At 43.7% G+C, this 14,242-nt stretch overlaps 1 protein-coding gene across 1 annotated transcript in view; it reads left to right on the forward strand.

The window, feature by feature from the left end:
* The window catches only part of SGPP2 (sphingosine-1-phosphate phosphatase 2), a 112,152-nt gene that overhangs the window by 31,725 nt on the left and 66,185 nt on the right, over window positions 1-14,242 (forward strand). Inside the window, exons 3-4 of the mRNA XM_012642505.1 lie at window positions 7,623-7,663; window positions 11,965-12,123. Coding sequence (XP_012497959.1) covers window positions 7,623-7,663; window positions 11,965-12,123 — 200 coding nt within the window. The remainder of the gene's footprint in view (window positions 1-7,622; window positions 7,664-11,964; window positions 12,124-14,242) is intronic.

Below are 14,242 nucleotides of genomic sequence, written 5' to 3' on the forward strand. Positions count from 1 at the left end.
GTCATCCATCCCAGGAAGGACCGACCTGGGGCAGAGACCTGTGTAGGCATGGGACGCAGGCTCGGGCATTTGGGTAGGAACTGCAGATGCCTAAAGAATGATCTAGAAGGTTGGGCATCTTCTCTCGCTTTGTGGGGAAGAGCGTGGCTGGAGGAGCATCAGAGGTGGGTGTCTGAGTCACTCTGGACATGCATCCTAGCTGCCTGGGTCCAGGGACAGGCTGAATCTTTTCTGGTTTAGAAGCCAGTGACCATGTTAGTGCCTCTTCGCTGAAAGAAACGCTGCTCCCTAACGTTCACTTTATGGAACCTCACCAAGCTGGGACAACAGAGCGGTCGTTTGTTAGTTATCCCTTAAGATCGGGTTCTACAGGTGGTCTCTGCTACAGTCAGGAGTTTTCAGTTTGGTATTTCCAAGGCTCCTGAGTGCTTTTCCTTTTTTTCAAGCTTTACTGAGAGAGAGTTCACAGACCACGTAATTCACCTACTGAAATGACTTTTTGGTGTATTCGCAGTTATGCAACCATCTCCGCAATCTATTTTAGAACATTTCAACCCCCAAAAGAAACCCATGCCCATTAGCAGTCACTCCCTTTCTAGCCACCTCACCCCCAGGCCTAGGCAGCCATTAATCTACTTTCTGAATATTTGCCTGTTCCTCACTGAGTGCTTCCATGCTTTTAAGTAGTTTCCCTAGGCACGTGTACATATGAAATAGGCCCAGACAGAATAATAAAATCTCAGTACATTCAAATATTTTCTTTTCTCAGTAGATGTAGATCGGTGCTTCTCAAACTTTCATCTTCTCGAACTTTAATATGCAGGAGAATCTCCCAGAGAACCTAATTAAAATTCCCAGTGATTCTGCAGGTCTGGGTTAGGGCTGGAGATGCTGAATTTCTGAGAAGTGACGCCCATGCTGCTGGTCTGGAGGTCACATTTAGAAGGACAAGGACACAGATGATGCTGACGTCATTATTTTGACCAGAGCAGCCTCCATTTCAGACAGTGTGTCAGGACCTGAGATTTATAACTGGTTTAGTATGGCAGGTTCTTATTATAGTGTACAAAGCAGGGGGGAGGAGTGTGTGGGGTGTGTGTGTATGTGTGTGTGTGTGAGAGAGAGAGAGGCAAGCAGTAGGTAGGGGCCTGTGTCCATGGACCTCTCTGCCTACCGTTCTGAAACGAGGGCTGTGAGGACCCCAGACATTCTCTCTGTCCCTTCTGGCCTTCAAATCCACGCTCTTCCCTATCCACGGCCATCCCTGTGTAAGCAGAGATACCGCAGGTTGTTTGCCTTGGGCTGGTTCCCTTCCTTATCAAAGCTGCAAAACCCTGCCTCTGCCCATCTCTGACGCAGCCGGGTCATCGTTTCTGGTCACACAGCTCTTTCTGGAAATTGTGTTCTTGTGAAAAGAAACGATAACCACATTTTCCACGCTTTGATATTTTCCACGAGTTTTGTTTCCTTGGGTCCAGGAACCGCAGTCCCCGTGTACAGAGGAGGAATCTGAAGCACGCGGCACTTGGTGATGGAGCTTGGTTAAAACCCAGGGCCTCCGGGCCTGTTCAGGGTGGGTCGTCGCACAGCCTGTGGCATTCGGTCGCCAGGAGGACTCACTCTTTTTGGGTTTCATCAAATTGTTTTTGTTTCTGTGGTTTCTTGCTAAATAACTGTATCATCAGATGCCACATGGCAAAGCCAAGGCCGGTCGCAGAAACTAAGCTTTCTTCATCTTCCAGGATGGCCCGCAGAGACTCGCTGAGCCCCCAGATGTTATTTCAGATGTGAAATGGGAGCACAGGGAGGCTCGGATGGGTCTGCTGGGCTATGGGTGGCAGAGGCCAAGTTGTGTGTAAAACCCTCTGGGAACACAACGTGAGTGGCTGAGGCTCATGGGCGTGCTGCAGCATGTCTGTGACTTCTCCTTGAGGCAAATTAGAATCTGAAAAAGATGCAAAATCACTGAGAAAGGACAAGAATATGAGTACAGTGGTAGCCATTTAAAGTAGCACATCTCTGATCACGTCATTTCCTGGCTAAAGAACTTTCAGTGGCTCCCGGTGACCCATGTGTGAAACCCAATGTCCTCATTACAACTGCCGGGGCTCTTCCCTCTGGCTCTGGGCTCCGCTTCCAGCCTTGTTGCCTACGACTCTGTTTACAAGTACCTTATACTCGGGCTACACTATCCTGGGTCATGTACTGTTCCCAGAACACTGTGCCTTGCAGTTTCATGCCTTTATTCCTACTGTCCCTTCCTACTGGAGTGTCCCTCTTTCCTTCCTCTTTCTGGCAAAATTTGGGTCATCCTTCCAGAATGAATGACTTGCCTCCTCTTCTATGATGTATTCTTTTAAATCTTTTTATTAGTACCTTCTTTCTCTCCTCTGTGTTCCACTATTAATGGGACATTTCTTCTGACATTTTATTATTAATATTTACATTGTTAATAAAGCAATGCAAATACAACTACCATTTATTGAGCACACACTGTGTGTCTGATACGGTATGATGTGGTTTACATAAGGGACTGCATTTCATTTTCTACATACCTGGATAAGGAAGCTGGTGTTATACCCGCCACACAGGTGAGGAAGTTCAAACTTCCCCAGAGTTGCCAGCAGGTCTGACATTTAGCCCAAGGGTGGTGCCAACCACGAGATCCCCTTCGGTTCTGTTCATGTCTGTTTGTCTCAGCCAGAGCTGGCCAAAGCAGACAAAGGTAGGCTGTGGTTCATGTACAAACCCCCAGGACTTCCAACCACAGAGGACCTGGCTTTACCTGTGCGAGATGGCTTAGGGGACCATCCCTCTGCTCCAGCATAGCAACTGTCATGGGCCATGCCTGTCCTCGGGTCATTCTTTATTTCCTCACCAGTGTGTCTCTGAGCTGTCGCCCTTGGGAGGTGTTAAAGTGTATCCCCAAAGCTTTTGAAAAACATGGCAGGGAGACCTTAGGTCCTGGGAAAACAAAACAAGCAAGCATCAGCAAGTCCAAGAAATTCAAGCAGGTGGTTGCAGGAAACATCAGTGCGGATGCTTATTTGGTCAGGTTAAGGAGTGAGCGAGGTAGAGAGAGAGGCCTGCGGGTGCCTGTGTGCCAGCAGACGTGGGCAGGGAGCCAGTTAGAAAGGGTGATAAGATTCGTGCTCATGTCAGCATCTGCCATCCGGCAGACTCGGGCAGCTGTTGGATCTGCTGTGAGAATGGGTGTGTGAGAAGGTGAAACACAGCAAGCATGGAGCTAAAAAGTTGAAAAGTTAAGTTCAACCGAAATCATGATCTAAAATAGCATTTAGGGACCTAGGGAAGTACTTCAAATGTAAGAGCCAGTGCAATCACTATGTTGCTGAAATACATACCACCACAGGCATTCATGTTTATGCATGGGAACAAGACCAGTGGCAATATTCAAAGGGGTTGAGCCTGAGGGTTGGGGCAATGAGCAATTTTGACTTTATATAGTTTTTAAACTTCCAGATGTTCTGAAGGAAAATGTGTTAATCAGGAAAAAAAATAAGTGATAATCAGATAATCAGGAAAAAAAAAGCCTACGTGAAAAAAAACCCAAAAACTTTAACTCAAAAAAATTAAGCAAAAAAAAAAAAATTACAGGGCACAAAGAAATCAGAGTGTCAGGGATGGGCTGGTTGGGGAGGACCATTGTTCCCACCCAGCATGGTTTTCTTCTTAATGTTCTTTTATGTGTGTACACACAATTTCAAAGCTTTTCCTGACTTTATTTTTGTGACAAATGGCTTTAAACTTCCTCAGAGATAGCCTTCCAGTGGGGAACTATGGTTTGAAAATGTGACGGAAATTGATGGAATGTCTCGAAGTTTTTAAATAGACAAGGATTAGGAGGAGCGTGGAGAGAATGAGACCTTCTTGGCAAAATGTCCTCCTGCCTTCATCATGTCCCTCTTGGTCTGTGCCATCCCTGCCTGACCACGGATATCCACTCACACGTATCGACATTCACCCCAGGCACTGAGATGGATCAAGAAAGGGAAAACCATTCCCAACTGCTGTTGTCACCATCTTGGGTTCCAGAGCTCCGAAAAGTTGAAGGGCTGGATTCAAGAAATGGGGAGGGAGTACGCAGCTTTTCGCTTCATCCTCCTTTTCCATTGACACACACACTTACTTAAAATGATTGTCTTGGATAAAGAAAATCCTAAGCTACAAATTTTGTGGCCCTTTACCCCAAATAGAGAAGCAGGAAGGCCCTTGGATAAATCCTCCTTGATTTTAGTGACAAACTAGTAAGACTTGAGTTTTGTTTTTATCTGATTTAAATGTTTGCTTTTTAAAATCTTTGTACATAAAAAATTATCAAGAAGAAAACCATTTATTTGCCTGAATAACTTTCTTACATTTTGCTGGTGCTTTTTAAAGCTTTAAAAAAGGTTTTTGGAGGGAATTAGGAATGGGTGAGGACATGCTGCCGGAATAGAAGACACTGAATCAACCCCCCCAAGTTCTGAATTCTATGTGTGTACGTTGGGGCGGAGGATTGGGGGGATTCCTGGATTAAAACCGATGAATCCAAATTTATAAGACTCCTTCTTGAACATCATATAGCTCTTCCAAATGTCATTTTGATAAGTTAATATAAAAGAATCAGAAACATCTGCCCCCAAAATTCCCCTGAACACACAAGGGCTTAACAATTAAATGGAAGAATGTTCAGCACAATGTGTTTCAGGTTTTAGCGGATCCAAAATGTTTTGAAAAACAGTTAAGTTCTTAAGACATTTTGATTATTTAAAGGGCAGCTGGTTCTCCCACGCCGTTAAAAAAAAATGGCAATGGCTATTTCTGCTCTTTGTGTCGATTCCTGTTGCTCTTATCGTCTGTGGAAGAAATTCTGTAACAGAGGCTCACGCTCTCTGGTCTCTGACATGGCAGCTGCAAATTGCTGTTCTATCCAGCCAGACAGCTCACTTCTAACCCTCTCCCCATCCCGTTCCTACATTTTCTTCCTCAGCAAACAGTGTGTTGCAGGTTTAAAAGTGATGATGAGGCAGTGTTTTGTCCAGTTGCAAGACCCGTTTCTAGATTCAGGTGGAGGGGCATTGTTGCCACCATGGGTCACCGTCTCATAATTTCAGGGATTTCTCAATTTGTAGTACTGGTTCACCTTTTACGATGTGACAGCTGGCCCTTGAGCAAAAGAAAGAGAAGGTGTATGTTCAGAGGATGAGCTAAAATCTGGCAAATTGTCAAGAGGGAAACAGGGCTCAAATTGTGTAAAAGGCTACAACCAAGACTCGACTGCAAATATTAATAAAAGCCACCTTGGCCTCAGTCCCCTCAGACCTCCCTCACGTGCTTCAACACAGCTGAGGGATCCCAACAAATGCCAGCTAAGCAGATGAAAGCGATTAGTGTGCAGTTCCCTTTCAAGCCTCTTCCTCGAAGTTGTCCTTCCATTTTATTGACTTTCAGTCTTGCCATCCTGAAATTTTAATCGCCCAAGCACCGTGCGGACATCGGTTAGATCACCCAACTTGTAATTCTATCTGGATTTGAAGGTGAAAGAAGAAACCCTCGCACATTCGCCTTCCTTCTGTTTTCCCCTTCAAGGGACACTGTCGATCTTTCTTGGGCTTCCTAGGTAATCATCATTTGATTTTCTTTATAGGGAAAGTCTGGATTCCCTAAACTTAAAAAAAATAGTAATTAAAAGTGATGGGAGCATTTTATCAAACGGATTTGTGAATTCAGGATACCACATGTCTCCCTCGTGGTAGAAACGATACGACTCTGCCCCAGTGGCTTTTTAAGTTCAGCACTGCTCATTAATGATGTTTCCCCGCTAAGTTTAAGAAATCAAAAACCAAAAGAATTAAAGCAGGGCTTCACCCCACTGTTTCTAAGTCGAAATTTATTTCAGTCTGGCTAGAGTAGAGCAAGTCTTGCTCCTATTTAACCCCCACAATTGCTTCCAGCCTCAATCTCAAACCTTGGCATGGTCTAGCTTCTGCTCTGACTTCAACTGTCTTTTTCTCTCACACCTGCCACGTTCCAGCACACACAGCTGCGTCCTGCTCTGAGCCTTTTACTAAGTGTGTCTCTGACCTGCAGACCCCACAGAACCAACTCCTCTCCTCACCCGGGGTTCAACTGAAATGGCTCCTCCTTGCAAAGCATCCCGTAACACATATATATATCACTTGGTAGCACATTCTCCTGCCTTCATTTCAGCATAGTACTTAGTGCTAAATGAAATAGTCTTGTTTATTGTCGGCCTCCCATCACTGAAGTGTGAGCAGTGAATGAATGGTCTGTGTAGACATATCCCCTGTTTGGAAAAGATTTGCTGTTTTCAATTTTCTAAAAATTTTTGCGCATTGCTGGCTTTGCACCTGGTGTGTTGACATGCTGGTTGGTGTCTTATAATAGCTTGGAGAGAGTGTTTATTTGACAACTGTTCCATCTCTGCAGTGCGTCATGGCTTGCCACCAAAGCACAGTCTTTCAGAAAGAGGTAGCAGGACCAAAACGTTGCGAAGTATAGGCTCTATTGAAAGAGGCATCATATTCCTTAGATTTGCCCTTCGCATTCTCTAGGCTATCAGTTAGAAATTCCGTCCGAGTGTACACAGAGCATGAGAATCAGTGAACAAGGCTATGGAGAGTTTTAGTTCTTAATCTCTTCCCTTTGGGAACACCACTCTGACCTTGGAGGGAATTTTTCCAAGGAGGCCCTGGTCTCCATAAATGGCTATCAATCTGGAGACCGTAGGCTGATAACCTGACTCCTCCCACAGTTCTGAGCACCTGAAGACGTTGCCTACCTTGAGAATGATCTTGGACGAACATGTGGCCATGAGTCAGTGCTCAGGAGCTGTTAAAAAGGAGTGTGCAGGACTATTTAGGTCGGATGTATATTATTGCAGATGTAGCTAGAAATGACAAAGAATTTCCCAGCCAGGTTGAGTTAAAAAAAAAAAAAAAAGTTTAGAACTTCCAAAAACCAAAACTGTCGATCTTAATGGGATACTGTCCTCTTAGTTTTTATTTTCAGAGAACATTATGGCAAATGTTCCCTGCAGAGGTCTGAGAAACTTGTTTCTAAGCCAGGATTCTGACAGCAGTGCAAAAAAAGCCCTTTTTGGTGTTTGGTATTGTGACGGTCTGGGAGGTTAAGAATGCTTTTCAAACTTCATGACTCCTTCTTAACTAACTTTGGATGTGTCATCCTGGAATTTATGTAAACCTCTCTCGAATCAAGGCAAGAAGCTTGCTGACTTATTTCTTTCTACATTATCAGTTGGTCATGCGGTCAGGCTGCTATTTCAGTGGGGCATGTCTCATGTGTGCTCTTCCCTTTAGGACTTTTGATGGTCCAGGTGTTTGCCTGGGCTTGGTTCCTGCACTGGGACTGTGGCAGGATCCTCCACGGAATTTGCTAACTGTTCCCCTCTGACTTCTTACCAGCATTTTTATCTGTCACTTTTATCATGTTATCATGCTCTCTTTATTCTAATGGAGGCATCCTCTAATACTGAGGATTAAATCTGAGAGCCTTACTTTTGTGTTTAAAAACCCTTCACTTGGGTGTCTTTGACTCTCAAGCTTCTCAAAGTGTGGTCCATGGGCCGGCAGCATCAGCATCACCTGGGAGCTCCTTAGAACGCTCAGCCCTGCCCCAGGTTGACTGCATTAAAGTCTGCATAGTAATAAGATTCCCAGGTGATTGCACATTACAATCAAGAAGTGGTTTCCAGAATTTCTCACTGCCTCTGCTGCTACCACGACCACTACCACAACCACCGTCATCATCATCGTAGCCAAAAGCTAAGTCTTACTGAGAAATTTCTTTGCCAGCTCTAATGTGAGTACCTTGCACATACCGTGAACACTCTCTCATTTAAACCGCCAGTGTCTCTATGTGGTATGTGCCGTTATTATTCCCATTTGCAGATGAGGAATTGAAGCTCAGGGAGATCAGATAATCTATGTAAAATTATGCAGATAGTAAGTGCAGGTAGCCTGCGTTCTGTCTGAGATGCAGGGTCTGTGGCCCTCCCTCGCCCCTGCTTTCCAGGTGAGCACACTCTGTATTCATTTGCTTCCTTCTCACATCAGTCTATAAAACTTCAAATGCAAGGCCCCTGTGAAGGGAATGCTGCTGCTTGGTGTGTTCTGTAAAAGAGCTTTGGGTCTTAACATTATTTTTAAATAAGACTGAATTGTACCCTGTGTAAATTTGATCTCTCTCAGCCCCAGAGAACGAGCTCTTTCTACTGCTTCCAATTAAAGTGGATTGCTTCAAGTTGTAGATTACCATCCTCCGGATGTGAACGCCTTCTGGCTTTGTGGACACAGTGAAGTATCTCAGGCTTTGGAAGAAAACTTACATTTACAGCTCTAATCTGAAAAGATGGAGACAAGAATTATGACTTTGCAATGACATTGGTCTATGGTTTATCAAATCCTTTAAAGAACTCCAGCTTCGAATATGTATAGCCTGTGTACTCAAGGCCAAAAGTTAATTACAGGACGGCGATGTCTGGGGTCTGGAAGAGGTTAAGGTCAGTGGTTTTCAAACTGATCACTGAATTGCTCTGCTCTGTGGGGTGTTCCAGAGAAGGACCTGGGGAGGGGGTGTTGAGATGGTGGTTCACTGGGTCCTTCCTCACTTCCAACCGATTAGTACAGACTTTACAGACTTTTATATCATTTCATATGGTAAGCCCTGGGGTAACACTTTATTTAATGGGCCTTTCCCTCACTGAAAAAAAATTTTTGTAACTTAAAAAGTAACTGCACTAATCCTACTCCATCTTCTGCATTCCTTACTGTTGAGACCGTGGAGGTTCAGAAAGGCAAATTGACTTCCCCAAGGTCACACATTGTTTTGACTAAAAGCTATTTCTTGTATTTCTCCTTTGAAAGCTCAAAAGCTGGGCCAGCTGCCAAGTCTGCTGGGCATTTGCTCCTCTGCCATCTGAATCAGCCCTTATTATGTCCAGTGGCGCTGATCTGGGTTTATTTCCTTTGCGTATAGGACTCCTCTGTGTATTTGGAAAACAAAACACCATTCAGGTGTTCATGGCAGAGCTGAGTGGAGAAGTCACACGTTCTCGGTGTTCTTTCTCTAACCACCACGCAGTCGATCTGTGTGCCTCCCTTTCTTTCCTCATTTGTTTATACATTGAAAGCAGCCTTGCAGAGAACACAGAATACTCTGATATCCGCAAAGTAGAGCAGCTCTTCTGCAACTGAAAGGTTAAATTACTGAAAACCCCATTGTAGGAACATGTGCATGGAAGAACTCATGACCAAAAAAGGAAGGTGGGATTGGGGGACTGAGATCACAAGAGACCCTATGAAAACTTTTTTTTTTTTTAACTTTCAGGAAAGTATTAATACATAAGATACACTAATAAGAATATCAATGACATTTTGCAGTTAGTAATAATGGATACGTGGATAATTTTCATTTTATCATCCCTTGTTTACCAGACACTTCATCATTTGGCTGTGTGACAGATGATACGCATACTAAGCGTTTTATATCTATGAGTGGCTTTTTGCCCACCTAGATGTTCAATGCTTCCCTGACTTTTGTCTGAAAGATTCGTTTCTAACCCCTGCCTCCTGAGTGTGTGCCTAGAGATGCCGCCCCAGAGCCTGGGCCATAAGCCCCTTGTGCATGGCCAGTTGGAAATGCAGAAGTAGAGTTCTGGGACTTGGTTTCCTTTCTCTCAGATTTTGCCTTTCTGCTCTCTGCCCTTCCACTTTATGTACCATTTCTGTTTCTAACACATTTCTTCTTTCACTAATTATTTCCAAATGGGACCAACTCATACATCAGAACTGAAATTCTTACTAATACAAAGATAGATTCAAGTCATACACACTGAGATTTCCTGCAAGGGAAACTCAGATTCTTGTTCTGAAGAGATAAGAACTTACTGCTTTATTTAGGTATATCTAATCCCCAAGGATTTGGAGGTAAATATTGGCTCTCAAGCTATGTAGTCAGGTATACAGACAAGTTATCTAAGAAATCCTTTGGTTGTCCTCTATATATGTTCATATTTTAAATTTCACCTTTGGTTCTTCTGTTCCTAAGAAGAGTTAGAGAATATTTAGCTCTCCCCCAAGAAAGAGAATTTCTGGGAGATTGTAAAAAGCATGTCTGAAGGTATTAATTAGAAATACGTAGCACTGAAGCAGTTTGCTGTCATCCTTGATGCTCTTTTCAGTTGTTTGCTAGGATTAAGATATGGAACTTGATCTCAGGTAAATCTCTAGGGGAAATGATTGTCACTGAGTATTTATAATGTCATAGAACACTTGGGTACCATGAAATGACACCAGGGAGGGATTCGACCCTAGGTAAAGTTTGGCAAAATATCTCCTTGTAAAGCTCCAAAGCAGGACAGATTACCAGGTGTACCTGGCAGCTGGTGGGTTGAAATAACTGACCTTTATGTCGGGAGGAACTCTTTATAGCATTTGCCCCAAGGTCAGGCCTGTTGTATGTCTATTTATAAAACAGAACCTGCAGAGATCAGTTCTGACATCAGGTAGCTCATGGTTCTGCTCTGGAGAGAGGCATTTTTCACTTATTTATTTGTCACTGTCCCTTGTCCTTGTTTGGCAGATCCAGCCATAATATCTCAGCAGAGAGGGGAAACTGTATACTTCCTTATCTGCTTCATTTTGTGCATTATTGTGTTTTCTACTTAGGATGAATCTATTGCCATTCTCTCCAGTTTGAATTCATTTAGAAGTCAAGCTTATCTCTGACAAGAGATCCCCTTTTTAGCTCACAACATGTGCTCTGTCTGTGACTGGCAACTGTCTCGAGGGTGGTCTGTACCCTGCACGGCTTGGGGCTGAATTCTTGTACTTACCAGGACTCCTTTAGATGAATCCAGATCCACTACTGGAGCGGAGGGAAGCAGTGACTTCTCCCGAGTCACAGGGCTCTGCGGGGGTGGTAGAGATGCTGGAATAAAATTTGGAACCTCTTAGGGAGGAAAAAGAAAGGAATGCATACTTGGTAGACAGCCAACAGTGTCAAGTACAGTTATATCTTTGCAGTTTCCAAGGTCATCTTTTTTTATTTCTCAAGTATAAAAGTACTCTAAGCCTTTCTTAAGGCCTCAGACATCATACTGGTCCTTTAAAAAATTTATTCCCCCAAACCATACTCCTTGGTCCCCGCCTCCTCGCCACCCTCAAGTAAGAGCTCCTCACACAGAGCGTCACGCCTGCTCTTCCGCAGATGCTAGCAGCCAGCACAGGTGCTGGATATCATAGGTGCAGAATGAATATCTACAGAATAAGCACATATAACTTATTCTCTGAAATCCCCCAGGATTCAAAAACCTCAGACTTTGTTTAGAATGAAGCAGAAATCCAGACTAACCGAGTCTTGACCAAATCGCCCTGTAACAACAGTACTGCCTCTTTTCTTCCCCGTTTGGAGCGTTGGCATTTTACTTTGATTTTATTTTTGTAAAGTTTATGACTACTTTAAGTAGCATTAAAATTCTACTTTTTAGGCCAGGCATAGTGGCTCACACCTGTAATCCTAGCACTTTGAGAGGCTGAGGCAGGAGGATTGCTTAAGGCCAGAAATTTGAGACCAGCCTGAGCAACATACTGAGACCTCATCTCTGCAAACAATAGAAAAATTAGCCGGGTGTGGTGGCACAAACCTGCAGTCCCAGCTCCTCAGGAGGCTGAGGCAGGAGGATCGCTGGAGCCCAGGAGTGTGAGGTTATGTGAGCTATGATGATGCCACTGCACTCACCCCCTGTGAGATCCTATCAAAAAAAAAGAAAAAGAAAAAAAGAAAAAAAAAACGAATGGGAACGGAGGAAGTGCCTTGGCAATGAAGACCTATATGAGTTTTAGATGGAAAGTTTTTAAAACTTGCCCCATAGTGACATGTCAAATGAACTCACAGAATCTTCAAACTTTTGTCTTTTAGGCTTATGTACAGAAGTACATCGTGAAGAATTATTTCTACTATTACTTATTCAGATTCTCGGCCGCTTTGGGTCAAGAAGTGTTCTACATAACATTTCTTCCATTCACTCACTGGAATATTGATCCTTTTCTGTCCAGAAGGCTGATCATCATTTGGGTGGTAAGTGCGGTCATTACTTTTTAACCACTGCTACTTCTAAGGCAACTACCTGCTTCGGTGTTCAAGCCCCCTGTGCATAGGTTCTTGGATTTTTAACCACTTAGAGTTGGATTTGGTGTCCGATTTACTTTGGAAAAATTAAAAAGCTACGAACACAACTTGTTTTGTTTGTAAAGCCCAAACAAATCTGTGATTTCATGTACTTTGTATACCTTCCCATGGGTAAACCAAACTAGGAGAGGAAAGAAGTGAATGAACAGAGAAGAAAGGACCTTTCTAAAAACCCATAAAGGAGTATAAAATGCATCCTCCCAAGGGGCCCATTTTAGTAAAACTTGATCAGAAACTAAAACTCAACAGAAGCTGTTGAGTAATAATTGCAAGCAGTATTAAGCAACTACTCTATATATACTGAAGAGACTAAAATATAAGGCAAAGAACCTTCTTTAAGGAAACTTCTAGTGTAGTGGGGGCAGCTGCAAATACACAAATACCTGATGACAATCCCAGGTAGACAGGTGGAGCCCCTTTCACCTCTTTTGCTGGTGACCCTATCATTTAACTTTGTTCAGGACCAAATGAGTTCTGTTTCTTTGTTTAATAGGGAGAGATGGTGGATATTTGCAAGGCAGAAAGGCATACTACACACATAGTTTGTATCAGATAGGCCTGTGTTCAAGGGTGATTCAGTCATATCTACAAACTCTTGTCCAGAGCCCTACCTGCCTCATTTGTGAAATGTTATCAATAATGTGCATCCCCAGAACCATCATGAGGATATCTAGATTGTGCACAGAGCTCTGGGCCTGGCATAGTGGGAGGACTCTACAAGTCCTATTTGAGTGTGATAATACGTAATGACTAGTCCATGACAGCGAAGGAGTCTTGAATATCAATCAATTCTAAAGTCAAAGATTGTTTAGCTGGCAGGGGGGTGCTTCTGGGACAAGACTGTTTCCCTGACTCAAAATTCTGCACTAGAGGTTCAGAAGCACTTGATTGGGTATAAAATGAAGCTGTGTGACCTTAAAGTGACCCCCACACTGGGTTTTATTTTTCTTATTTGTAGAACAAGTTAGAGCAGATTCATTTGGAAGCAATAAACTCAAATGTCCTCAGGGGCAGGGGAGAGAAGTAAAACAGTGGGTTTTACATCCTGGGTGGCTTGGGGTGGCTCGGGTGGGGAGTGTGTTCTGTGCAAATCATTCACAGAGTGGCTGTCCGGAGGTGCAAGGGAGCAGCTGCCCCATGGCTGCGCCCGTGACTGCCATGAGGAAAATGGGCCCAAAGTTGCCAGATCTCCCCATTTTTCATGGGAAATCTCCCAGTTTTTAAATGTAGGCTTATATTTTAAAAACATCATATGCCAACTGAACAAAGACTCCTTGAAGTCCAAATGCGTGGGCTCGGTTTGAGGCCTCTAGTCTAAAGGACTGCTGAAGCTTGTGATTAGGATTATTTGACCCCGAATTCCTTCTGACTCTTTTATCCTTTCTTCTCTAAAACTACCAGCCATTTTTTTATTTCCCCATCCCTGTCTCCTTATAGCCTTCTTCTGAAACCTAGAATCTGCAAAAGCATAGGCATCTTGCAGCTCATACAGGCAATGTCAGTCCCATTGTCCCCCTCCCTTTCTGAGGCCAGCTTCTGTGTCCTTGGAGCAGTGGGTGGGGCAGGAGGGAGGGAACGGAAGGTTTCTTCCTGTTCTTAAGATTTGAAAATCCATGAAAGGTCCATGGTGCTCGAGTTTCTGTCCCTCTGTCATTTATTTTCTAAGAGACATATATATATTTTTAAAATCCCAAAGCCTTAATGGTGGTTGAGTGGGGCAGATGATGTGAAGTACATTTAATCACCCAGGACTATCTTATAATCTGTATGGCCAGCTCAAGGCCAGTGATTTCCCCCAGCGAGGGTGGAAGACTTTTCCTGAGGAGCTGGGAAGACCTTTAGACTTGATAGGAGGCTGTGGGTAGGGGACTCTGATCGTCATTGTTGTATTTTATGCTTTGGACTCCTCGTATGATTCAGAGTGTTCAACATGCCTGCTTTTCGTCAGAGAGTGAGCAAATAAAATCTTTGCCTGAGAAAGGAAAGAGTAACTGTTCAGTCTGTGGTT

Source organism: Propithecus coquereli, unplaced genomic scaffold, assembly GCF_000956105.1.
Source record: "Propithecus coquereli isolate 6110/MARCELLA unplaced genomic scaffold, Pcoq_1.0 Scaffold18, whole genome shotgun sequence".
Taxonomy (NCBI): domain Eukaryota; kingdom Metazoa; phylum Chordata; class Mammalia; order Primates; family Indriidae; genus Propithecus; species Propithecus coquereli.